Source organism: Oryctolagus cuniculus, chromosome 2 (genome assembly GCF_051225735.1).
Source record: "Oryctolagus cuniculus isolate XC-2025 breed Fujian yellow rabbit chromosome 2, ASM5122573v1, whole genome shotgun sequence".
Classification (NCBI taxonomy): Eukaryota; Metazoa; Chordata; class Mammalia; order Lagomorpha; family Leporidae; genus Oryctolagus; species Oryctolagus cuniculus.
The window spans coordinates 399637-425433 of record NC_142868.1 but is presented as its reverse complement, the minus strand read 5'-3'; the positions used below and the strand labels follow the sequence as shown (position 1 = coordinate 425433).

Sequence of the window (25797 nt, the reverse complement as noted above, 5' to 3'; positions counted from 1 at the left end):
GCTCTGAATTTTATTGTTTTTTCACACCTGAGCTTGCCCTTGGCCGTGTGCGTGCCGGGCGTCTGGCAGAGCCGGCGTTTGCCGCACTCGGCCCCTTTTCCAGCGGCTCCGGTGAGCATCCAGGTTGCACAGACCCCGCTCAGCAGAGGCAGCCAGGGCAGAGCTCCCCGCCCATGGGAGGTCGCCGGAACCCCGGAGCCAGCCTCAGAACGAGCGCGGGCCCTGGCGTGGAGTGGGGTGCGGCGAGGGGTGAGGGCCAGTGGGCAGCGGTCCCCAGTGCCAGGGCACCAGCGGCAGGGCTGCAGTTCACACCCGCTCACCTGCACGGTGGGAGGAGGTGCCGGCCACGGCTGGCAGGGAGAAGTCGCCGCGTGGCCCAGAGGCCAGGGAGTTCTGACTTCAGAGGGAGAGCTTTGAGGCGTGGCTGTTGTGCGCAGGCTGAGCCGCCGCTGGGGTCGCCGGCACTGAGTGCCAGAGCGCCTGGTTCCAGTCCCAGCTCCCTGCTACTGTGCCTGGGAGCCAGCCGTGACGGCTCAAATCCGGGGGCTCCTTCCACCCACGTGGCTCCTGGCTGCTGCAGGAGTTTGAGGAAAGAGCCAGAGGTGGAAGCTCCCCTCTCCCCGGCACACAGGGTGGCTGAGGCTGAGGCCGAGCTGATGGACGGCTGGCACTGGGCGTGCGGGTGGGGAGGGCCGCAGCTCAGCCGGCAGTGATGGCTCTCACCACGGAGGCTCCTGTGCGTGAGTTCCCGGAACGTTCTTTGGGACAGTCATGAAATTCCCTTCCAACTGACAGCACATGCTTCCTTCGGGACATCTGTGTGGACCTGCGGGGCCAGCAGTGAGGTGTCACGGGCTGGCCGGGGGGGACATGCTTGGGGTCAGCAGTGGGGCCTCGGACCACGTCCTCCCCTCTCCTGGAGCCCACCGTGGCCCAGTTCCCGTCGGTGCAAAGGAACTGCCAAGGATCCCTCCTGGGCAGTGAAGGCTCTGCCCGTCCCACCCTCCCCCGTGCCACTCCAGCTTCCACTCGCGACCCCCGCCCTCCAGGGGCGCCAAGTGCCGGGCCCCTCGCTAGCCTCACCAGCCCTGCACCCCTGTGTCGGGCGGAAGCTTCGCTGTGGGCTCTGAGCGCCTGGTGTGTGCCTGGCGTGGAGGCAGCTTAGTTCATGGAACTGAAGAGCGGACGCCTGGCATGAGCTGCTAGACGCAGAAAGCCCAGCCCGGCCGGTGCTCCAGGCCACAGCTGCCCTCCGTCCACTGCCGCTGCCACGGACTCGGCTCCGAGCACCAGGAGCCCTTGAGCCCGGCCTGGGTGCCGGGGAGATGGCAAGGGGGCCCCTATGGGCCTCCCCCCCCCCCCCCCCCCGCGGAATGAGCTGGGCCAGAGAATGACCCAGGAAGCCCACAGAACCACGGAGACAGGAAGGAGCCTGGCTCCAAAGTGGGCAGGTAGATGGAGTGACCTGTCGCCCCAAGGTGCCCACTGCAGCCCGGGCTGCCTGTTCAGCCCTCTCCCTCCCCTGGCCTGAGCCCCCTGACCGTGCCCTGCCTCTGTGTCCATCCCCTAGATGAGAGCATCCAGCCTTGGCTGGCCAGGGCCCTGGCGAGCCCACCACCAGGCCAACTTCCTGGAGACACCAGCACTTCTTGGGGCCGTGCCCTGGCGCCGACCCAACCTGGACCCGACGCAGGGCAGAGCCCCACCAGGCGCCCCCACGGCCTGAGTGCTCGGGCGGGTGAGAGAAGGGGCCACGGAGTGCCAGGGAGAGGTGCTGAGAATGGGTGTGTTGGAGAGCCCCCGGTGGGAGCTGGCACCGGCTGGCTCTGCCCGCCTCTGAGCAGGAGAGGGGCACGGGCAGGCCGCCGTCCCCTGTGCAGGCACCCTGCACGTCCGAGTGACGCCTTGGGCCCTGGGCACCCTGGGGACCCGGCGGCAGCAGCGGAACGGGCTTGTCCTTGCTGGGAAAGCAGCTGCCGCCTGGGGAGACCCGCGCCCTCGCGAACGCCGGGCCAGGCCGTGGCAGCTTTGCAGACCGAGAGGAAATTCCTGAGATTCTTAGGTGGTGAACCCCAGACTGCACACCGCCTCCACGCGGTGCTGACGCTGCCAGGTGGGGCACGTCGGGGGAGCGGGGTGCCTGAGAGCCGGCCCCCTGTGGGGCTCCCCACGCCAGGCCGAGCCACGCCTGGGCCACGCCTGGGCTGGGGCGAGGTGGGGAGCATGCGGCCGGCGCCCTGGGGACAGAGGCCCTGTGTGCTGAGGCTGTGGCTCCCGGACAGGGCCACCTGGCCCCCATGGCCCGACCCTTCATACCTGCCGCTGGTGACAGCAGGAGCCATCCCTGGGGGTGGCTGTGGCTTCGCAGGGGTGCAGTGGTGGATGTGGGCGGGAGATGTGTCTGCCATCAGACCCTCCCAGGGCTTGTCCGCTGGTTCCTGCTTCATTTGTAAAACCGATTTCCCTGGAAACAGTGGTCAGCCCTGAGAGCACCTCTGGGAGACCCCCTGCTGCCTGGCCCCCAGGACACGAGGCAGCCGCCCTGCCTCCTGGGCCAGCACCGTGCCTCCCACCAGCTCTGGATAGGGCCCTTAGCCGGCAACACCGGGCTCCACGGCACGAGACTGAGAGGCCGCCGGAGTCGCCCCAGGACGCCGGGGCCTGGCGGGGGGCTGGACACACGTGTGGCTACCCATGGGGCGGGCAGCTGCAGGTCCGGCACACTCGAGCTGGGCATGGGGATGGTGGACAGCCCTGGACGCGGCTGCAGAGCTGCCGAGGGTGTGATGCCCACAGCCGCCTTTGTCACCGTGAAGTCCTGGCGCCACTGCCACACGCGCGGCACACCCCTCACCCTCATTGGGGAACTGCTCCTGGGAGGCCCCGCATAGCCGGGGGCAGTGGCGGCCACACGGGGCCCAAGGTGTAGGACTCACCAGCACCTGTGCCTACAGCCACTGTCCCCTCGCTGAGGACACACGGTGGGGCGGAGGCCTGGTGCTGGCAGCCTGGGGAGGGGCACTTGCTTCCCCAAGGCGAGAATGCGGTGACTGGCCATCGGTTGTGGCACAGTGGGATAAACCACGTCGGCATCTGTGAGGGCGCTGCTTCCAGTGCAGCCCCCTGCTAATTGCCACAGAAGATGACCCTGTGCTCGGGGCCCTGCACCCGCGTGGGAGACCGGATGGAGCTCCTGGCTTCAGATCGGTGCAGCTCTGGCCGTTGTGGCCAATTGGGGAGTGGACCAGTGGATGGAGGACCTCTCTCTCTCTGCTTCTCCTCTCTGTGTAACTCTTTCAAATAAATGGATAAATCTTTTTAAAAAAAATGCAGTGATTGGAGTTAGGGACCTCTAGGAACCTCAGGAATCCATTTGTGGGCTCCGTGTTGCAGGAAGCCTCGCGTCTCAGGGCTGCACAGGGTGGGGGCTGTCGGGGAGGAAAGGAGGGGCTGACTCCTGAGGGAGCACAGGGGGCTGGACGCCTCTCCCCTGCCCTGGCCACTCCCTCACCCCCTGCTCCTCTGTCCCCACAGCTCAAGGGTGAGCACGGTGCCCAAGCAGGGGCTCCTTTAAGAGGGGCCCGGGGCGCCAGGAGCCCCCACCTCGTCTCAGCCCAACACAGACCCCCAGGGATGGACGCCCTCAGCCTGTGGCCGCAGTCAGGAAAAGGGCCACGGCCATGCAGGGCGCCCCCCAGGAAGGCCCCGACCTTTGAGGCAGCTGCACGAGTGGCCATGTCCTGGTGTCCAGCTGTGTGTGTGTTCATGCACACACGTGTACGTTGGGGTGGGAGGGGAACTGCTGCCCGGCCCCTGTGGGGGTCCTCAGAGGTGGGGCTGTGCTCTGTCCCTGGGCCCTCAGCTCCTCGGACATGTCCCACCCCGGGGCCAGCAGGTAGGCGGGCAGGGCCTGCCTGCCACGGTCTGTGTCTGCCCCCTGGCTGGGGGGGGCTGCACGCCACGGTCTGTGTCTGCCCCCTGGCTGGGGGGGGGGCTGCACGCCATGGTCTGTGTCTGCCCCCTGGCTGGGGCGGGGCTGCACGCCATGGTCTGTCTGTGCCCCCTGGCTGGGGGGGGGCTGCATGCCACGGTCTGTGTCTGTGCCCCCTGGCTGGGGGGGGGGCTGCATGCCACGGTCTGTGTCTGCCCCCTGGCTGGGGGGGGCTGCACGCCACGGTCTGTGTCTGTGCCCCCTGGCTGGGGGGGGGGCTGCACGCCATGGTCTGTGTCTGTGCCCCCTGGCTGGGGGGGGGCTGTACGCCACGGTCCTCTGTGTCTGTGCCCCCTGGCTGGGGGGGGCTGTACGCCACGGTCTTCTGTGTCTGTGCCCCCTGGCTGGGGGGGGCTGCATGCCACGGTCTTCTGTGTCTGTGCCCCCTGGCTGGGGGGGGCTGCACGCCACGGTCTGTGTCTGTGCCCCCTGGCTGTGGCTCCGTGGGTGCACAGGCGCTGGGACTCCACTGCACACGGTCACCCCTTTGCCACCACATTGGCTTTTCGGTGCCTCTGCTTCCTCTGTTTCCACGTCTCGGATTGAGCAGCCGGCGCGGGACCCGGTGGGGGCTGCCCTCTGCCGCGGCTGGGTTGCTTTGGGAAGCTGAGCGTGGAATTCCGTGTGCAAATGGGAGCTCGCCAAACAGACACGTGATGATGGAGCCAGGGAGGACCGGGGCTGGGTCGCCGGGGGGATGCCGAGGCCGGCTGGGCTCTCAGCACAGGGGGAGAGCGAGGGTTCCTCCAGACGGCACCGGCACAGGGTGGTCAGCCCAGCCCGTGCCGGTTACGCTGCAGCTGGAAGTTCCAACGCTGGCGAGCTGGGTCCACTCCTTGAACTCTTCCGGGCAGCTGCCCATGGAACCGGGGACAGGGATCCTGGGGTCTCTGTTTACCCAGGGCGCACTTTTGTACCAACCACGCTGCACCCAAGAACCACTTGTGCCTTCCAAGGAAAGCAGGCGTGGCCATCCCGTGGCCCCATGGCCTCAGCCCAGCAGGCAGCCCTGGGACCCCTCCTCCCCCTCCCCGGAACTGACACCAACAAGCAGTGCCCAGGACGACTGACCCCGGCTAGGCCACACCCACAGGAGGCCAGGGCCTGCTCGCCGGTGTCCTCACTGGAGTCCTGCCCTCCCTGGGGTCCAAGGAGCACTGGGGTCATGAGCCTGCCCTGACCCCACGCAGTGGGGGAGGTACACAATCCTGCACACTGCACACACCCACACTGTTCACACACTGCTCATGCATACTGCACACATGCACACATGTACACTGTTCATACACTGCACACACTGCCACACACATGCACACACATACACCGCACACATGCACACATGTACACCACACACATGCACATACATACACCACATGTTCACGCATGTACACTGCCACACGTACACTGCACCCGTGCACACATGTACACTGCCACACACATGCACACACATACACCGCACACATGCACACTGTTCATACCTGCACACAATACACTGCCACACGCACATACATACACCACACATGCACACATGTACACTGCCACACACGTACACTGCACCCATGCACACACGTACACTGCGCACACACTGCACACACAGCTCATACATGCCACACACACGCACACTGCACACATGTACACTGCTACACACATGGCACACAGGTACACTGCACACATCTACACTGCCACATATGCACACACCTACACTGCTCACACACTGCACACACTGCTCATACTGCACACACGTACACTGCCACACACATGGCACACACATACACTGCACACATGTACACTGCACACATGCACACATGTACACTGCACACATGCGCACGCACACACTGCACACACTGCTCATGCATACTGCACACGTGCACACACATACACTACACGTGTGTACACTGTTCATACACTGCACACATGCACACACATGCACTGCTCACACGTACTGCACACATACACACACTGCACACATGCACACTGCTCTCACACACTGCACACACACGCATGCACTGTGCACAGACCAGGGGGTCTGCTGGGGGCTCTGGGCTGACAACGTGGCCATGGCTGCTTCTGGGAGGCTGCCCCTGAGCCCGGCCTCGGGCTGGGGGTGGGACCAGGACCGCCGTGACAAAGGCGGCTGTGGGCCTCTCCCTTCATCCCCACACAGGTAAGGCTGTGGACCTGCTGGGCCTGCTCCGGCCCTGCCCGGAGACCTCGGCCTGGGACCCCAACAGCAGCCTCATGGGGTGGGGCCCAGGGCACAGCCCCAGGAGCACCAGTGGCCCTGGGCAGACAAGAGGTCCTCCGAGCCCCCCCACACTTGAGCACGCACATACGTGACCACATGTGCTCGCGTCGGCACACGCTCACACTGCAGGGCCATGGACGAGGCGTGTGCCCCCCCAGGGCCGGGGTGTGAGCTGGGAGTGGCGGTGGTGCCTAGGGAGGAGCTTCCTGGGGCTTGGTGACACCCATGCTGAGTTGGCGTCAGGGGCCTGATGGGAGCTGGAGTGTCCGCCGGTGGTTTTATGCTAATGACACCGGAGCAGGCTCTGGGCTGGGTGTGTGTGGCTGGTTCTGGGGCTGGGGCTTTGCCCAGCAGGCGATTCAGGTGGTGGGAGGGTTTCAGAGGCAGTGGGGGGTGGGAGCACCAGGTGGACCTGCCCCAGGCTCCGTGTTGCACCAGGTGGGTGGTGGCTCCTTCAGGGCGTCTGGGCCCCGGAGAGTGGACAGACCACTGGGCGGGCAGCCCCTGACCTGCCAAACCCACGCTCTGCCAGCAGACTGGGTGCTCGTCTGGGGCCAAGGCCCCCAGCCCTGCAGGTGCAGCCCAGGGATACGCCTCCCCCTCCACTGTGCATTCGGCGAGGGGGAGGGGCCTGGCCAGGGTGTGGGCGGTGCCCCTCCAGACGGATAGCACCGCACCCTCGGGGAGGGGCTGGGGCTCTGCCCAGCAGGGGTCCCTGGCACAACCGCCACAGGCTCAGCCCAGTGCCCCCAGGACCTGCACCCCCGGGGACGGCAGCCAGGGCTGAGCCCTGCTGGGCAGTGGGCGGCCTCTCCTCCCTGGAGCAGGCCCCTGCGGCTCCTCTGCTGGGCTGGGCCCTGGCAGCCGGGGCCTGCCTGGCCGGCCGTGCTGCTGGCTGGCGCCCCCCCCCCCCCCATTTCCTCTTGGCCCGCAGGTCCCGGCTGCCCTGGAACAAAGAGTGGATTGTGTCTCGCTCTGGGCCGCTCGCCGGCCCTGGGCCTGAGGCATTCCCAGGCTGGCCGCTGCCCCTGCCAGGGCCTGTGGGCCATGTCTGTGATTCCAGCCAAACACGCCTCGGCTCTGCCCGGGGGCCTCCACCTCCAGGGACAGCGGCCGGTCTGCGAGGGACCTACCCTGTGCAGCTACTTCCTGTCCCTTGCCCCAGCCCTGCCCAGCTCCGGCCCCTCTGGTCCCGGACTACCCACCGCCCCCATGGCCCTGCTGGGCCAGGCGCATGGCAGCCCCGACGTCCATCCCTGGCTGGGCCTTCCTGGCCTCAGGCCTCTGGGGCTCCGCGTGGGCACTGGGGGCTGCCAGGAGCCTGAAGTGGCCACAACCCATGCACACCATGCACCACACTCCCAGAGCTCCTCCCCCTTCCAAGCAAATAATGAGCACCACTGTGTGCGCGTCTGCACAAGGCCAGCGTAGCGGACATCTGGCCAACACCACCCTCTTCCCAGCTGGGCACCCACGCTCAGGGCTGTCCCCCAGGGGGGTCAGGGGTGCTGCCCAGCTGCTCACATGGGGCCGGGCAGGCTGGGCTCAGGCACCGGGCACCAGACATGAGACCTGGCCCGGGCAGAGCTGGGGGCGGGGTCCGGGTGGGACCTGCGTCCTGGAGGACCCCCGCCCGGTCCTTCCGCTATCCTGGCTGAAGCTGCAGGAGACAGCAGAGGCCTGTGCCTCGGGGACTGCCCTCCTGCCAGCCCCTCCCCCCGCGGCCTCGCAGTCAAAGGGGCTTTGTGGGCGGCTGAGCCCAGCGGTGCCGACCGTCTTGGAGTGGCTCCAGGAAGGACACCGTGGACGGCTTTTGGAAGAAAGAGGAAGAAAAGGGAGGGAAGGGAGAACTGTGAACTGGGGGAGGAATTTGCTCTGCAGCCACCCCCTCCCCCGCTGCTCCCGGCTCCCGTCCTGTCCCTGCAGTCCAGCCAAGTCACAGGGGCTGGTCAGCCACCTAGGGTCTCTCGGCTTGTGTACAGTGTGTGTGGGGGGGGGCTCCCCACCCTCTCCGTGCCCAGCCGGACGCTGTCCAGGCCACACAGAGCCGTGAGGGGAAGGCCCTGGCCAGGATGTGCTAGGGGAGGGGACCCCACACTGGCACGGGCCGTGGGTCCACAGGGTTGGCCACCAAGCCCACATCACAGGAGGCTCCCAGGTGGACCTGATGGCTCATCACTGGGTCCCGCCCACGGCCAGGGGCCCTGGAGATGCAGCCCTCCTCCTGGGCAGTAGGAAGGGTTCCAGGAAGGCCAAGGAAGCCGGCCGGCAGGGGTCGCTCTGTTCAGCTGCCGTGGCCACGCTGCCCTGGCCCAGGGGTCACGTGAGACCCCCTCCCCGTCGTGGCCGCCATGGCCACGCTGCCTTTGCCGTCTCCCAGGGGCCATGTGAGACCCCCCTCACATGCTTCCCATGTCCCCTGGATGTCCCCCCTTGGGCCCAAGGAGTAGTCATTTGGAGGCCCGTCCTGGGAGCCTCTCAAAGGGAGCTGTGGAGGTTGGGATGTGGCTGCCAGACCCACACCCACCACTGGACAAGTGGCCACTGCTGCCTTGGCCAGCTGTTGGCAGCTGTTACCACTTGCTGGCCTGCGTGTTGGGGTGTGTGCTCGCAGCCTGGGGGCGTGGCCGCCCCGCCCTCCCCTGGGGCTGTGGCCCAGCCAGGTGGCCCCCACCACACCCCCACCCGGGCACCTGGTCCCCCTGGGCATGGGGTGGAAGTGGACATCCCGCCCCAGGCTGGCCTGCTCTGACCTCAGCTCTCCCACCCCACCCGCCCTGTGTGGCCTGCATGGTGGGTGCCCCCCAGCCTTGTCCCCCAAGCCCTGTGCCGGCAGTGGGGCTGGGGCGGGGTCCCCACTCTTGAGAGGTTGGTGCCAGGCTGGGGCTGGCTAGGGGAGGATGAGACACAGGCCAGCAGCTCCTGGGCCCTCTGCTGAGTCCTCGGGGGCTGGTGGGTGCTGGGGGTCCCAGGGTCAGCAGGAGCAGAGTGAGTGCTGCCCGGGGCTGGGGGGCCCACCCCACCCCACCCCACCCCGAGAGGGTCACCGAGGACGGCACGGAGCCTGTACAGCACCCAGGACCCACAGGGCTGAGCCTCAGGTGCAGCCGCCCCCTCCCCCGCCCTGGGCCCTGGGCCGTGGCGGGACCCGGCTCTGATCTCCAGCCAGACCTCTGAGGCTGCCCCCCCACAGCCAGGACAGCTGTGGGAGGCTCAGGGACACCCTTTGAAGCCAGCAGTGACTGAGGGTGTCACCCACGGCACACGCTCAGCAGGAGGCGGGGCTGCCCTCCCCAGGCCGGCCGGGGGGTCAGCCTGAGGACACAACCCGTCCCCTCCTCACAGAGTGCCCTGTGCATGGCTGGGGACCCGTGGCCGCCCTTGACCTTCCAGCCGGGCCCACAGGAAGGGCCAGGCCCAGAGTGCAGAACCCCTCCCCGGGCTCCTCCCCGCCGGCCGCAGCCCCCAACACCCTTGAGCTGGGGTGGGGGGACCTGGGGGCCCGGGCCCTCCCCCAGCAGCTCCCAGAAGCAGGCCTGGGGCCTGGGCCTCCCTCAGGCTCTGGGGGTGTGCCCGGGGGACCCCCTGCCCCTGCCCGGAACAGAGCATCTCCCGCCCACAGCCCCAGACTGAAGCCTGGCCTGCCTGGCTGGGGACCCCCGGCCAGCTCCACCCTTGGGGCTGCCTCCTTGGGGACAGCATGAAGTCCCCGTCCCACACGTGGGGCTCCTGCGGCAGGGCCCCTGGGGGGCGGATGGGACATGCTGCGACCCAGCCTCTCTCGGGCAGGTGGCCCCAGGGAGCTGAGGACGCACGGGCGACCACGGCCTGGCCCCTTCCCGCCAAAGCCCCCTGAGGTGAAGCCAGGGCAGGCACGCTGTGCCCAGCTGGGGCCATGCCCGGCGGGGGACCCGAGCCCCCGCCCCTCGTGAACGCGAGGCCTCGCCAGAGGGCGTGGCCGTCAGACTCGGGCGGACGCCGGCACACAGCAAGGGACACACGCTGCCTTGTTTAACAAAATAAATTAAATATACGAGGCTTCAGCTCAGACTCTGTATAGAACGAGGCCCGGGCTGCCGGGGCTGGGCCGCGAGGACCCCGGCCCTCCCATCCTCAATATTATCTTCACTTCTTAAATATAAATAGCAAGGCCCCTGCTCTCTGCCGGGCACCTCCCCACCGCGGCCTGGGCGCTGGCGGGCTCCGGACGGGCCGGGGCAGGGTGGGAGAGAGCGGCCGCGGGGTGGCGGATTCCTTCATCAACCAGCCGTCTCCACGCCACCCACACGCCACTGCACGTCACCCACACGCCACTGCACGTCACCCACACGCCACTGCAGAGCCTCCAGCAGGTTCTGTCCGTGTGTGTCCGTGTGTCCCCCACTGTGTTTGTGTGTGTGTGTCCCACTGTGTGTGTTCATTTCCATGATGTGTGTGCACGTGGATGTGTGTCCCACAGTGTGTGTGTGTCCATGTGTGTATCCCACAGTGTGTATGTTCGTGTGTTCCCCATGATGTGTGTGCATGTGGATGTGTGTCCCACAGTGTGTGTGTCCGTGTGTCCCACAGTGTGTCCATGTGTACCAGTGTGTATGTTCGTGTGTTCCCCATGATGTGTGTGCATGTGGATGTGTGTCCCACAGTGTGTGTGTCCGTGTGTCCCACAGTGTGTCCATGTGTCCCAGTGTGTATGTTCGTGTGTTCCCCATGATGTGTGTGCATGTGTGTGTCCGTGTGTGTGTCCCACAGTGTGTATGTTCACGTGTGTGTGTCCATGTGGATGTGTTGGTTCCAAGCTTGTGTGTGTGTTTCCCACGGTGTGTGTGGCCAGGTGTGGTGCCACACACAGGGTGCCCCTGGGTCCCCGCCCCGCCCTGGGCTGGGCCTGGCGCCCACACACCCGCCCACAGCACCTGGCGCCGAGGCCACCTAGCACTGATAGTGGACCTTGCCCTCCACGTGGGCGTGCGTGTGGCAGTGCGTGTGTGTGTGTGTGTGCACGTCTGCATACAGCTTGGGGTACAGCTTGGGGCCTGCAGCCGGGCCTGAGCCCAGCAGGTGCTGGGAGGCGGCTGGGAGCCCAAGGTCCTCACACAGCCCCCCAGCAGGGGCTGCACCCAGGGGGGCCAGCGCGGGCAGGTCCTTGTCCCCGCCGCGGTCCCGGGCAGCGCCGGGCGGGCGGGGGCCGGGGGCGGGGCCGGGGGCACAGGGCTTCTTCCTGGCCTGACACAGCCACAGCAGCACGGTGCCCAGGATGAAGACGGCGCCCGCCGGGATGCCGATGACCACGGGCCAGGGCAGGCTTGTGACCGGGGCCGAGGGCGCCACGTGCGGCCCGGGCGGCTTGGGGTCTGCGAGAGAAAGAGAGCGCGTGCGCCCGCGGCTCAGAGCCGGCGAGCGCGCGCGGACCCCGCGGGGCGCCCCGCCCCCGCCGCCCGCGCCCGCGCACCTGGCCGCACGGTGAGGAAGGCGCTGCGGAAGCTGTAGCCCATGGTGTTGGCGCCCAGACAGATGTACATGCCAGCGTCGTCCTGGCGCGCGCGCGCGATGAGCAGCTTGTTGAGGTAGGAGCCGTCGGGCCGCGACCACACCTCGCCCGTGGGCAGCACCACGAACTTCTGGCCGCCCACGTCGATGGTGGAGTTGTGGCGGCCCTCGGCGCCGTACTCCACGCGCTTCAGCCACTGGATCACCGGCTTCACGTCGCTGCGCACCTTGCACTGGAACGACGTGGTCCCGCCGAAGTCCACCGTGGTGTTCACGGGGTGCGTGCCGGTCAGCACGGGCTTGGAGCGGGTGCGCTCTGCGGCAGAGCGGCGAGTCGGGCGCGGCACCTGCGCCCACCAGGCCCCGCCCCGCCAGGCTCCACCCCGCCCCGCCAGGCCCCGCCCCGCCCCGCCCCACCGCCCCAGGCTCCACCCCGCCCCGCCAGGCCCCACCCCGCCCCTCCAAGCTCCTGCGCCCACCAGGCCCCGCCCCCCGCACTCACGGATCACGTCCACCTTGTAGGTGGCGTTGATGGCGCCCACGCGGTTCGACACCCGGCAGGTGTATTTGCCGCTGTCCTCGGGCCGCAGGTTCTTCAGGCTCAGCGTCCACTTCTTCTTCCGGTGCTCGCCGGCCTCCGCGTGCATCAGGGCCTGATCGTCCTTTGTCCACGTGATGTCGGGCCGCGGATGGCCGCTGGCCACGCACTTGAGCCGCACAGAGCTGCCCACGGGCCGCGCAATCACCCGGCGCCTCATCTTGGAGGGCTGTGTGAAGCGGGGCCGCGCTGCAGGCGGGGACGCGGAGGTCAGCGGCCAGGGTCACCTCCGCGGCCCATGGACGGGGCACCCAGCCAGCCCTCACTTACCCCACTGCTGGCCGGCTGGATCCTCCGGGCCCCCTGAGGAGCCGTCCAGGCCTGGGCTCTGCTTCCCTGGACCCACGTCATCTGCAGACAGGGGCCATGGCGGGCAGTGAGAGGGCCCCAAGCGGGAGGCCATGGGGCTCAGAACCCGGGACAGCTGGGCAGGTGATCCTGACAGGCTCGGGCGGGGGGAAGCCCCCTCCCCCGCCCCAGTTCCGGGGTCTCTGCAGAGGCTGGGAGGGGAGGGGGCAGGGCCAGCAGCAGCTGCGGTAACCCTAGCCCACATCAAGGGAGCCGCAGGCTTGGCCAGCAGACGGCTCACATGCCTCCCGGTCACCACGCCTGCCTCAGCCGCGGGGCAACGGGGTTCCCTCCGAGACCCAGACCCCGGGGGCGGCTGGGGTTCCCGTCCACGGCCCGACATTGCGCTGGACCAGGGAGGAATGTGGCAGCCGGGCTCTGCCGTGGACCAGGCCGGCCTGGCCCCGGGGCCCCATGCCCGGCAGCAGGCAGCCACGGGCACCGGCGTGCAGAGGGTGTGTTCGAAGGACACCTGTCCACTCCCCAGTGCCCAGGCCCCAGGGGCAGGAGAGAACAGAGAGGCCATTTGCTTCCCGCGGCCCCTCTGAAGTCCGAAACCTGAGCCTCAAGTGGCGCGGCACAGGGCGCCCCAGCCAAGGCCAGCGGGACCCCTGGGGACCCCCCCACTGCCGCTGTCCCAGGGGAAGGGGGAGGGGCGCATGGGGAGGGGAGGGGAGGTGGAGCCACGGGGAGGGGAGGGGGCATCATGGGGAGGGGAAGGGAGGGGGCGCCATGGTGAGGGAGGGGAGGGGTGCCATGGGGAGGGGGAGGGGAGGGGTTCCATGTGGCACAGGGCGCCCCAGCCAAGGCCAGCGGGACCCCTGGGGACCCCCCCACCTACTGGTGCTGCCCCGGGGAGGGCCCAGTGGCCGCTGCCCTGACTGACCCATCACGACGAGCGTGTAGTTGAGGCTGAGGCTGCCGAAGCCGTTGGTGGCCTTGCACACATACACGCCTGCGTCCGCGGCCTCCACCTCCTTCACCTTCAGCCCCTGGGGCAGCACGCGGAAGCGGCTCCAGCCGCTGTGGATGGTGCGGCCATCCTTGGTCCACATGGTCAGGGGTGGCGGGTCCCCTTCCACCGGGCACTGCAGCCGCACCGTGCGGCCCAGCCGGGCCACCTGCCGGGGGACCACCTTGTCTGCCATCCGCGGGGGCCCTGAGGGGGTCGGGAGGAAGCCGGACGGAGGGTGAGGGGCGCTGGGCCGGACCCCCCCACACCCAGGACCGCAGAGGAGGCCCCCCCACCAGCAGATGCTGAGCACGCCTCTGCCCACCCCAGCCGCGGTGACCCCAGGTGGGCGGAGGTCTGCTGGCTGGGCAGGCGTCAGAGGCTTGGGGGCCGCAGGGCCTGAGGGGTCAAGGCTACCGCTTCACGCTCAGGAGCCCCCCATCCCCCACCCACTGTGACCAGCCCCCCGCGTGCCAGGAGCCCCCTGGCACTGGAACCCGGCCGCGTGTGCGTGGCAACTGTGGGTGACGGCACTGCCTTGGCAGCTGCTTCCACGCCAACCCCCGTGCTAGGGCCAGGGCCCCTCAGAGCCCCCACGGGGGCGGCAGCAGCCAGGGAGGGGCTGGGTGCCGTGCGGGAGGGGCGCCCCAGCCCCCAACTGCCCAGGTGTCTGGGACCCTCTCCTCTGTCCAGGGCTGCCCCTGCCGTGGAGCCCTGTCTCAGGGACCCCAGAGCCTCCCACCCGCCCCCGCCCAGAGTCCTCTCCTCACAGGGTCTCCAGACTGAAGGAGGGGAGCCCCGCACATCCAGGGTGGGGGAGAGCAGTGCCTGTCTTCATACACGCGTGTGTACACTCACACACACGTGTGCACATGCGTGCTGATGGGAGCAGTACTTGCGCTGGGAGGCGCGCCTGGCTCAGCACCCACACCTGCCTGGGCTTCAGGCTGGCTCCCGCTGCCCCGCCCTGTAGGACAGCAGCTCCGGGCAGATCTGTGGAGAGGCGGGAGCCTGGCAGGGCCGCGGAGGCTGAGAGCGCACCCCCACGTGAGTGTGGCTGGGGACACACACCCGCCAGGGCCAGCCTTAGCCAGAAGCCTGCTCCCACCCCATGGGCTCCACTGAGCCCCACTGCTGTGGGTGCCCTGGGCCCCCAGGCCTGCCCAGCGGGGAGCCCACCCCCCAGTTCCTGGGAATTCTGGCTGCTGGCCCTGTGTCGGGCCTTCTCATTTCTACTGGAAAAGCACCCAGGGAAACTGAGGCAGGACCCAGCATCCATGGGCACTGGTCCCTCGCCCCAGCCAGAAGCCCAGAGCGGGCAGCAGCACCCGGACCTCCCCATCTCCCTGGGGCCACCCCATCCAGGAAGCCCCACCCCTGCACACAGGCAGGAGGCAAAGGCTGAGGCTGGGACAGGCTCTCCAGACTCCACGGGGGCAGCTCGGAATGGGGGAAGCGGCAGGGGCTGTCCAGAGAGGTGGAGCCCAGGCCCGGGCCATGGGCAAGTCACAGCAGACCCTCCCCCCTCAGATGGCCAGCGAGAGCAGTGCTGACCCGAGGTGCACAGGTGCACTCTGTCCCCCAGGACTAGGGAATGAGGGCCTGGGATGAGGGCAAGGGACAGCCCCGCTCAGTCCTCGGAGCCCCGTACTTGCCCCCGACGGGAGCGTGGACGTGTGTGGTGGTGCGGACAGGCGTGCGCACACGCGCGCAGCAGCGCGACCACCAGGACAGAGGTCAGGCCCAGGGAATGGGCTGGGGAGGTCCAGCCCCACTCCCCAGAGCTGCTCTGCACACCCCCAGGGCGCCCCGGCCACCCAGCTGTATCTGCCCAGTCCTGGCAGAGACCGGCCCCAGGCGCTGTCCCTCCCCTCCCTGCCCAGTGTCCGGCTCAGGTGCCCCTTCGAGGGCTGTGCAGGGGCTCTCGAAGGACAGGACCCCACCCCAGCCCGGCCCTGAGCCGCCAAGCCCGAGCTCCACGCCACAGCGCAGAGGTGTGCGGGACCTCCCGGCCAGCCCAGGGCCAGTCCCGTCCCCGGGGAGCCCTGCCCGGCCTCCAGCAACTTCCCGCCTAGAAGGCCCATCCTGTGCGGGGGCACCCGGGTGTCAGGCGGGGAGACACAGCCCCCGGCAGCCCCGCCCATGGCCCCCAAGTCCCACACACTCCCCAAGAAGCTGAGGTCAGGGGAGAGGACGCCCCCGGAGGAAGGCACAGGGACCTCCACAGCCCCGCTGTCCATCAGCCATCAGAGGTTGGCTCTGCCCAGCCTGGGACGCACAGACACTTGCACATGCACACCCGTGGCACACGCGTGTGCACAGCTCGTCCAAGGCAGCCCCCTGGGGCGGGACCTTCGAGGTGGAGGGTCCTGGCCCAAGACGCCGCCTGGGCACCGGGTCACAGCTTGGTGCCGCTGCCCGAGGCCACACCACAGCAGGCGGCGGTCATTAGGTGCCAACAGGGGCTCAGCTGGACACCTCTTCCCACGTCCAGAGGTCACCGCTCTCCCAGACACTCCCCGTCCCCTGAACCCCCAGGCCAGAGACCCAGCGTTTCGCTGATGATGCTTCCACTGTGGGGCTCTTGGCACCAGGGGACAGCTGACCCACTGAGAGCTCAGGGAGCAAGGGCGAGGCCGACTGCCCAGACTGGGCCTGCCTGGGCCCCTGGAGGCCACAGGACAGCCTCCAGCCCCGCGGCCACACTGGGCGGCAGGCAGGTGAGCTGCAGAGACAGCAGAGGGCAGCCCTGGCCGGTAACCCAAGCTCCCTGAGGGCCTCCCCAAGTGGACCCTGAGCCCAGGCTAGGGCGGACAGAACCCCGCTCCCGCCCCGACACTGTGCTGTGCTTCTGTGCCAGCCCCAGGGGTCTTGCTCCCCCACACCACCCACTCTCCCACCCGGAGGCTTGGGCAGGATGAGCAGGTGGCAGGCGGCGTGGGGGCGGGGGCGGGACGGGCGTCCGTAGGGGCTGGGGGCAGTGGCCAGGGCAGGACTGTCCCTCCGTGTGTGCTGACCACGCCTGCTGGGCCCTCGTCACCTGGACACGCCAGAGCTGAGTCACAGAACTGGGCAGGGCAGCCCAAAGCCACAGAGCACAGGAGGCGAGCGGCCAGCAGCAGGGGTCCAGTCTGCAGGGCCACGGCCCACCTCCCCTGCACAGCCAGCAGAGCCTGGGCCAAGGGAGGCCTCGGCTGGGGAAAAACCAACATTTCCCCTGGCGAGGGCGGCGGCACCGGCGGCCAGGCCCGCGGGCGCCCGCACAATGGATAGAGCTGTGGCCCAGCAAAGGAGACTTTGTTCCCGGCCGCCCCCTGCCCGGGGATGGTGATTTATTTCCCCGTCCAGCAGCAGGGGCCCCAGGCCTCGCACGGGGCAGCTGGCCCACATCCTTGGCTCCCGCACACCCACCGGAGGCGGGCGGGAGGAGGCCCCGGAGCCTGGCTGGGGCTGCGGCCGGCGCCACGCACACACGAGCGGCACGGCCCCCCGGGCCATCCCTGCAGAGGTTCGGAAGTGGCACTGGCACTGCCTCTCTCAAGGTGGTCCCCGCAGGAGCCCAGACCCCGTCTTCCAGGAGACAGACACTGGCTGCAACAGCGGGCAAAGGGCGCCCAGCGGCAGCCCAGCGGCAGCCACGTCCAGCAGGGGCGCCTCGGCCAGGAGCAACGCCCCTGCCCACCCCACCCACCCCCACCTGACCACAGAGGCCTGGCCTGGAACACCGCTCCCTCCCAGCTCCCCAAAGCTGCCAGGGCCGGATACGAGGTGTGGCACCAGGGCTGGGCCAGAGGGGACAAGGGGGGCGGGCTCCACGGAGCCCCCCAGCGAGGAGCAGGCTCTGCCCGCGCCCAGCCACCCACCCATCAGTCAGTGGCACTGTGGCCAGCGGCTGGGGCAGTAGAGGCCTCCGGGCGTCCCCAGCCAGGCAGGTGGTGGGATGGGGCAGCCCCGGCAGATCAAAGAGGGATCAGAGTCCAAGCTGAAGGCCACGGGGGTCGCCTGGCGTGGCCCAAGTGCCCGCGGTGCCCGGGACACCGCCTGGGCCCTCAGAATGGCCTCCTGGCCCAGCCTGCCTGGACAGCCCCCACGCTCCGGCCAGCCAGTCCCGGGCGGGCACCGGGCGAGGCGGGGGGGTACTGTGGCATAAGGCCCACCTGGGCCGCCGCCCGCTGCCCGCCACCCAACACCCAAACGTGGCCATATAAGGCCAGGCTGGGCTCGGTGCGCCGGCCGGGTGGCGGGGGAGGGGCGCGAGGGCTCACAGGACTGGTGGACAGGGCAGGCACGGGCCTGAGTGGTCGGCCTGGCCATAGGTCCCGCCTAGCCAGGGAAGAGGCCAGCATGGTGCCCTCCTGATCCTGGGACATGGCGGGCAGCAGCCAAGATGCCCTTGCTGGGCTGGACCCAGCGCAGGGCTGCGCACTTGGACACCAGGTGTGAGGGGACATGGACACCAGGTGTGAGGGGACACGCCTAGGCCTCCACGCGGCGTCGGCCGAAGCACCTGATCCCTGGGTGTCTGCGCCAGCCCCGAGTAATGGCCCCTCTGGGGACCTGTTTCTTGTTTACGAGGGCGAGCCAGGCCACAGGGCTGGGGTGGGGCTCAGACCAGAGCATCAGCGATGTCCTCCAAACCACAGCCTGGACCCCGGGGGTGGGGGCTGCCCACTGTGCAGAATCCAGGTGAGCAGGAAGCACGTGTGTGCGCGTGTGTGCGCGCGTGCACGCCTCAGGTCACAGAAAGTCCTGGGGGAGAAGCCGGGCCTGACCCTGTGATGCCAGGAGACCTCAGGGCTTTGGCGATGGTGCGAGGGGCCCCACGATGACCGCAGACCCCGTGGGAAGGCAGGGGCCCCGGTGGGTGGGCAGGGACCCTGTGAGTGGGGCAGGGGGCCCTGTGGAAGGGCAGAGATGCTGTGGATGGGAGTGGGGGACCCCAGGATGACTGTAAGCCCCCATGGATGGCAGGGTCCCCACGGATGGCAGGGACACCGGTGAGAGAGCAGGGACCCTGTGAGTGGGGGCAGGGGACCCCGATAGTTGGGTGCCAGGGATCCTGGGATGACCGCAGACCCCCATGGGTGGGAGTAGGGAACCCCAGGATGACCACAGACCCCCGTGGAAGAGCAGGGACCCTGTGGGAGGGGGCGAGGGACCCCAGGATGATCGCGGGCCCCCGTAGGTGGGCAGGGACCCCACGGAGGCAGGGCCTGGCGCAGTGTGGCCAGACTCGGGCGGGGGCGGCCCTCCCAGGCCAGGCGGCTGCGCCAGGACTCACCTCTGGCGGCGGCGGCCGGTGGGGGGGCCCCTAGCAGCAGCGGCAGCAGCAGCAGCAGCAGCGGCGGCAGCAACAGCGCGGGGCGCGGCGTCATCGCGGCCGTCGGGCCGGGGGCGTGCGTGGGGGGCGCGGTCACCGGCTGGGGTCCGGCCCTGCCCCGCCCGCCGCGCTCCTCGGGGGCAGCCGCGGGGAGAAGCTGCGCGGGGCGAAGAGACAAAGGCTCCCGCTGAGCGCCGGCCCGGCCCGATCGCCGTCGCCCGCAGCGCCGCCTGCGCCATCGGGCACGGACCTGCGCCGGGGGCCGGCGGGGCGGGGGCGGGGCGGCGCCAGAGGGGCGGCGGCGGCGGCGGCGGCGCGTGCCCGGGCCCCCGACCCCCGGCCCCGGCCCCGGCCCCGGCCCCCGGCCCGACCGCTGGGGTTTCGCGCGCGCGCGCGCCGCGGAGCTCACCTCGGCGGGTTCAGGGCCGGGCCCTCGAGGCGCGCTCCGCGGTCACCGTCGCCCCGGGCGCTGCATCCCGGCCCCGCGCCCCCGGGCCCGGCCTCGGGGCGGGGCGGCGCTACCTGGCGCGGGCGGCTCGGGCCGGGGCCGGGGCGGGCGCGGGGCGCGGGGCGCGGCGGGGCGCGCGGCGGCCGGGGCGGGGCCGGGGTCCCGGCGGCGGGGAGGGCCCGGGGCGCCGCGCCGCGAGCCGTCGTTCCCTGCGGGGCTTTGTCAACTCTCCCGGAGCGAGCGCCGAGCCCGCCGCGCGCCCCGCCCCGCGCCGCTGCTGACCAATCCGCTCGCCGCGCTCCGCCCCGGGCCCCGCCCCGTGGGCCCTGCCGGCCAACCCGTGCGCGCCGCTCCGCCCCGCGCCCCGCCCCGCCGCAAAACTTTCCTCCAATTCCCGCGCAGCTCTGGCCTTAACCCTCGCGGCGCGGGCGGCCCCGGCGGGCGGGCGGCTCCCCGGGGTGTGACCCGCCCACCGCCCCTCCCGCGCCCTGCTCCGACCCTGACCCGCCCCGGCCCGCCCCGCGCCCCGCCCCGCGCCTGCCCTCGCGGGCGCGGGCCCCGGCCTTCACCCTGGCGGCGCTGGCGGCTCCCCCGGGCGCGTCCCGCACGCACGCACCTGCGCCCGCGTCCGCCCCTCTGCCCAGGCGTGGGCGCCCAGCAGCTCCCCGCCCCGCCACTGGCCAGCCCCCAGGGGCCAGGGACCGCCCGGCGCGCGGCTCACCTGGAGCTCCTCGGAGGGCAGGTGCGCCCGGTGCCCCAGCGCCCGCGTCCGCCCCTCTGCCCAGGCGTGGGCGCCCAGCAGCTCCCCGCCTCGCCACTGGCCAGCCCCCAGGGGCCAGGCACCGCCCGGCGCGCGGCTCACCTGGAGCTCCTCGGAGGGCAGGTGCTGTTCACGGCCTCCTGGAGCGCGCCGCCCCGCGCAGGTCCCCGGGGCCGGGAAGACGCGGGCCCCCCTCCCGCTGGCCGCGGGTGCTCACGGACTCACGCCGCCCTTCGCGGGCCGCTGCACCGTTCAGGCCCCTGCGCCCGGTGCCCCAGCGCCGCCAGCACAGACCTCGAGTCCTCCAGTCCCGGGGCGCCTCGCCTCGCCGGCCAGGTGGCCGGCCCCCCTCGACCCCCGCCAGGGCCCTCGGAAGCCTGCCCGGGACGGCCTGGGTCCTCTCTGAGCTCGGAAACCCCTTCTTGCAGGAAACTCTGCAGGGGTCTGGAGCCCACGTGCCCACCTCTGCCAGGCAGGCTCCAGCCCAGAGCCCTCTCCCCGTCCCGCCCCTGTGGGCTCAGGTGCCTGCCCTGCGGGCGAGGCCGGGGACCCGCGCTCGCCCTGCCTCGGGGCCACCGACAGGCGCTCGGGGCAGCCCGGAGGCCGCGGCAGCCGCGGGGACAGGTGTGCTGGCGCGCCGGGCTCCGGCAGGTGCGCAGGTGCGTCCGGGTGGCCCTGCAGCGCGGGGAGCTTGGAGCAGGAAGTGGGCCGCGGTGGCCCAGTGCTGCCGGCGGGCGAGGCAGGCCCGGGTTCGGGCAGCGCCGGCCCGCAGGTGGGCACGGAGGCGTGGTCAGTCGTCCCCTAGCGGCAGGGGCGCAGGTCCCCCGCGCGCTGCCCCCTGGCGGGAGCTCGCGACACAACACCTCCCGGGCGCTCCAGGCCGGCGCCGCCCCGCCACGTGGAACCCGCGGGCCCCTCGCCCGTCCTCCGGTCCCCCGTCGCCGCGGCGACAGCTGGCCCGGAGCGGGTGGACGGTGACGTCACCCCGCGTCGCGGCGGCCCGAGGGGCTTCAGGTGCGAGGTCGGGCGCGCGCGGGGCCGCGGAGGAGCAGGTGCAGGGGCTGTGGGGAGAAGCAGCGCGGGCGGCTTCCCGGTAGGCGGAACCGAGGGGCTCGCGCGCCCCCGGCCCAGCGTCGGGGTACAGAGGCCGAGTCCTTGGGGGCAGCTGGGCAGGGGCAGCCGCGCCGGGGGCGTCCCTGGGGGCTGCAGCGGGTGCTGACGGAGTGGACACCAGGCGCCGTGCGGGGTCTACGAACGGCGGCCGGACGTGAGGAGCCGCGGGGGGCGATCCTCGCAGGGGCTCAGCGGGCCGGAGGTGGCGGAGGTGATGGAGCAGAGGACGCCCCGCGCGGGCTGCCGCTTTGGGCCCAGCTTCCTGTTAGTGCGCCGGCAGCTCCCGTGCCTGGCCGAGCCCTGGGCCTTCCCCTGCCCTTCGGGGACGAGGTTCGTGCAGGTCTGAGCGCGCTTGGCCCCCGCAGTCTGCCCCGGCTGTGCCCCACTGCGTCCAGACACCGGCTGCCAGACACGGGCGGACGACGCTGGCACGCGCGCACGGTGCTCGTGTCCACCAGAGTCCGTCTGAGAGCGAAGGTTCTAAGAGCGGGGGCGCGTTGGCAAGACCCCCAAGAGGAGTGCGCGCCTGCAGGGCTCGGACCCTCACAAGGGAGGAGCGTGGTCTGGCGGTTGGTCCACAAGCGGCCAGGAGGTCATGGGGGGCGCAGGACATGTGGACACCATCGAGGCCGGGCGGGGCCGGCGGCTGCTCACGGGCGCGGGCAGAGTGGCCGTGCGGAAGCCCTCCGCCACGCAGGCCGTATTAGGACTCAGCAGCCGGGCGCTGCGTGGGGGCTCCGCCGGTCCCCACGTACTGAAGAAGAAACCAAAAGGCAAAATACATATGACTTTGAGCTGAGTGAAAATGACAAAAAGATTTAAAAACCAGCGATCTAAAGAAACGGGAGGGGCGAGCGCAGGCTCAGACCAAGTCCTGGGCAGCCGCTGCCACCCGGCCCGCCAATGCCCGGGAGGCAGCAGTGGCGGTGGGGGGCCTGGGCCTGCACCCACCTGGGAGACCCGGATGGAGCTCCTGGCTCTGGCCTGGCCCAGCCCTAGCTGCTGTGGCCGTCTGGGGAGTGAACCAGCAGGTGGACGATCTCCCCATCTGCCTTTGAAATAAATGAATCAATCTAAAAACAGAACAAAAATAGTCGCCGTGTTGGAGACCCAGGGGGAGGAGACCACGTAGAGGAAGCGAATTCTTGTCGCTTTTTATTTGCAAGGCACAGCGAGAGCTCTCCCCTCTGCTCGCTCCTCAAATGCCCAGCCGGCGGGCTGGGAACTCAACGCAGGCGACAGCCTCACCTGCTGCTCCCAGGTGCCACCAGCGGGAGGCTGGAACCCAGGCCCGCCGTGTGGGCACAGGTGTCCCTGCACCCCTGCAGGTGCCTCGGTGCAGAAGCCCCTGCCCCCCGGACCTCCCCTCATCCTTGTGCCTGCCCGGGAGGCCAGAGGCTGGCCCAGCGCTGTCTTCATGGGGTGCTTGGTCACTGGCACGGTAGGGGAGTGGGCCTGCTCGGGGGCATGGCCATTTCCAACCCTTGACCCAAAGGCCTGGAGCCCAACCAAACCTTGGAGTCCCCAGTTTCTTGTGTTGAAGCCCTAACCCCGCCCCGTGTGAGGGCCACTGGGGACCTTGGGAGTCGCCAGGGGGAGGTGAGGTCGCGAGGGCGGGACCTGGACTGTGGGGATGGGGTCCCTGCGAGTCCGCACCAGCAGGAGCCGGGGCGCCACTGACCGTGGACTTGAGCGCCAGCCCGAGAGCAGCCAGCTGGCTGTGGTAGCAGCGGGGGCCCCTCCTGAGCCGCAGAGTGTGGGTGGGCGGCCCCGTGCAGCCCCACGGCCGGCGTCACTGCTCTGAGCCCTGGAGTCCAGCCACAGCGAAGGACCCACACGCCCGAACCCCAGCCCATCCACGGCCAGCGTGGACACTGGGAGCTGAACGTGGACACTGAGCTGAGGGTGGACACTGGGGGTGAGAGAGGACACTTGGGGCTAAAGGTGGACACTGGGGGCTGAGCATGGACACTGAGGCTGAGGGTGGACACTTGGGGCTGAGGGTGGACACTGGGGGCTGAGGGTGACACTGGGGACTGAGTGTGGACACTGGGGTGTGAGGATGACACTGGGGACTGAGTGTGGACACTGGGATCTGAGTGTGGACACTGGGGGCTGAGGGTGGACACTGGGGGCTGAGGGTGGACACTGGGGACTGAGGGTGACACTGGGGGCTGAGTATGGACCTGGCAGCTGAGGGTGGACAGGGGCTGAGGGTGACACTGAGTGCCGAGGGTGGACACTGGGGGCTGAGGGTGGACACTAGGGCCTAGCGAGGACACTGGTAGGGCTGGATCATGGTCCCGTCTCCGCAGTCCTTCTGGATGTGAAAGCCTGGCCGCCCGGCTTGTCATTGTGCCCACCCCATCTGCTCTCAGCCAGGACAGTGGCTGGGGCTGGGCTGGGCGAGTGCTGGGCCCTGTGGCACCCACTGCCTGGCCTGCCCGGGCACGGGAGCTCACCTGTAGGAATCCCGGGCCCTCGGGGAGCCGGGGCTGGGGCTGGGAGTGGGGAGAAGGACATGGGGGCCAGGAACCCTGGGGCTGCTGGGGGGGTCAGCCTTGGCTTGGCGGGGAGGGGACGTGGGCATCTGGGAGTGCTTCTGGCTGGCCCCCAGTTTGAGCCAGCAGGGGTTAGGGCCCTGGGGTTGGGGTGCTGGGGTGTGCATGTGAGGGCCGGTCTCATGCTGAGTGTGGACGTCGAGGCCAAAGGCCCAGAAAGGGAGCCCGGGCAGCTGTGCACCCACGTGGTGCCCACTGTCGGACGGTCATGCCAGGGCTGGACCCCATCCACTGCCCGGAAGGAGCCTCTGTGGGCACGGCCGAGGCACGCCGGCCATCTGGAACGTGAGCCGCAGGACACAGGCCCTCCAGAGGGGTTCTGGGACCAGCTGGCTCCAGGTGGAGGCCCCAGGGCAGCTGCAGGAGTGCCTGGGCTGCAGCCCTTGCCCCTGCCCCCGCAGGAAAAGGTGACAAAGGGAGGGACAGGCAGTGGAGGGCAGGGGCACAGCACAGGCCAGCGCAGACGGGCAGCTGAGGCCCTGGGTTCCTGGGACCATGGGTAGCAGGTGTGAGGGCGAGCGGCAGCCCCTGCCCCCACGTGGACGGCCTGTGTGACTGCACCTGGGCAGCACCTGGAAAATCCCAGCCAGCTCCCCTCCCCTCAGCCCCTGCCCACTGCCCGGGACCCCAGGTCTGGCCCCGACCTGCAGCCGTCCCTGTGTGCGCTCCTGGTGAGCAGCCACAGGAAATGCATGAGCTTTTGCACATCTCTTCACAGATTCGGTCATTTATTTGAAGCACAGAGTGACAAAGAGGTCTTCCATCCGCAGCAGGCTGGACGGGGCCGACCGAAGCCCGCTCCCCCGCAGGGAGCAGGGGCTCCAGCACTAAGGCCAACACCGACCCCTCCCAGGAGCAGTAGCAGGGAGCTGGGTCAGAAGCGGGTGCCCACGTGGGATGCGGCATCAGAAGCAGTAGGCTAACCTGCTGCACCCCAGCGCTGGCCGCCCCTAAATGGTTCTGCACCCAAGGAGCCCTACCTTTGCACTCCACCTCCCAGGAGCTCCCGTGCAAGACCTGAGCCCGTCTCCGGGAGACCCTGTCCTGGAGAGGGACGCAGGGCCCCTGCATGCTGGGAAGAGGCTCTGAACAGCCGCTCGGCCCGACCCTGTGACCCGGGACCGCTGGCAGGAGGGGCTGGGGGGCTGCAGCTGCTCCGTGCCCAGCTGGCTCTCGGCCACTGGGTCGACCCCCCACACTGGGGTCCGGTCCTGCGGACGGGAGCCCCTGGGCCTGCTGCCCAGCACCCCAAGCCCACAGCAACACCGCCCTCAGTGGGGGGGGGGGACCGTGGGGAACCTGGGAGGGTTCTCAGCCCCATGCGGCAGCGGCAGGCACGGTAGAGGGGAGCCTGGCCCGAGCATCCTTCCTGCGCAGCCCCGTGACCCCTGCCCCTCGCCTCTAGGACAGCAGCTGCCTGCTGTCAGCACGGCCGAGCGCTGTGTAGACTGGGGGCGCAGGAGATGAGGGCTCTTGGGCGGCGGGAGAAAACCGCGCACCGCGGGGACTGCAGGTTGTCTGGCCACACACCCCTCCTGGAGGCTCAGCCCACGGGGAAGCCGCAAGACAGCTCTGTGGCAGGCAGGCGCGGTACAGCAAGGCCGCCACCCATCTGTGCCAGGGACTGCCCCCAGCAGCCTGAGCTCACTCTGGAGCCCCGGCCCACCCGCAAGGGGACGGCTGCTGTCACAGCCCAGGGCTGACCCTGGGAGAGGGAGGGGCCTCCAGCGGGTGGCACGGCCGAGAGACACAGCTGGGTTCTGCCCCTGCAGCCCCAGTGCCTTGCATCACCGTAGTCCCCCATCAGAGCGCGGCTTCAAGTCCTGGCCTGAGACGGGGCCCGGCGACGCAGCTGAAGGCGGCCTGGCCTGAACGTGGGGCCCTGCAGGAGACCCAGATGCAGCTCCGGGCTCCTGCTCAGCCTGGCCTAGACCTGGCTGTTACGACCGCTTGGGGAGTGAACCAGGAGATGGA

At 69.8% G+C, this 25797-nt stretch overlaps 1 protein-coding gene across 2 annotated transcripts; it reads right to left on the bottom strand.

Annotated features, from left to right (window-relative positions):
• Positions 1 to 10242: 10242 nt before the first annotated feature.
• Positions 10243 to 20392, bottom strand: FGFRL1 (fibroblast growth factor receptor like 1). 2 transcript variants are annotated; one of them, XM_070069528.2, is made up of 7 exons: positions 20252 to 20392; positions 18903 to 19098; positions 13556 to 13828; positions 12592 to 12672; positions 12226 to 12510; positions 11686 to 12039; positions 10243 to 11587 (listed from the first exon to the last, which is right to left on the bottom strand). In XM_070069528.2, exons 2-7 carry the CDS (start codon positions 18994 to 18996, stop codon positions 11166 to 11168), a joined length of 1509 nt encoding a protein of 502 aa, XP_069925629.2. In that variant the 5' UTR covers positions 18997 to 19098; positions 20252 to 20392; the 3' UTR covers positions 10243 to 11165. The 2 variants fall into 2 exon arrangements, with proteins under 2 accessions (XP_069925629.2, XP_069925628.2); XM_070069527.2 differs by lacking the exon at positions 20252 to 20392 and adding an exon at positions 19351 to 19602.
• Positions 20393 to 25797: the final 5405 nt, after the last annotated feature.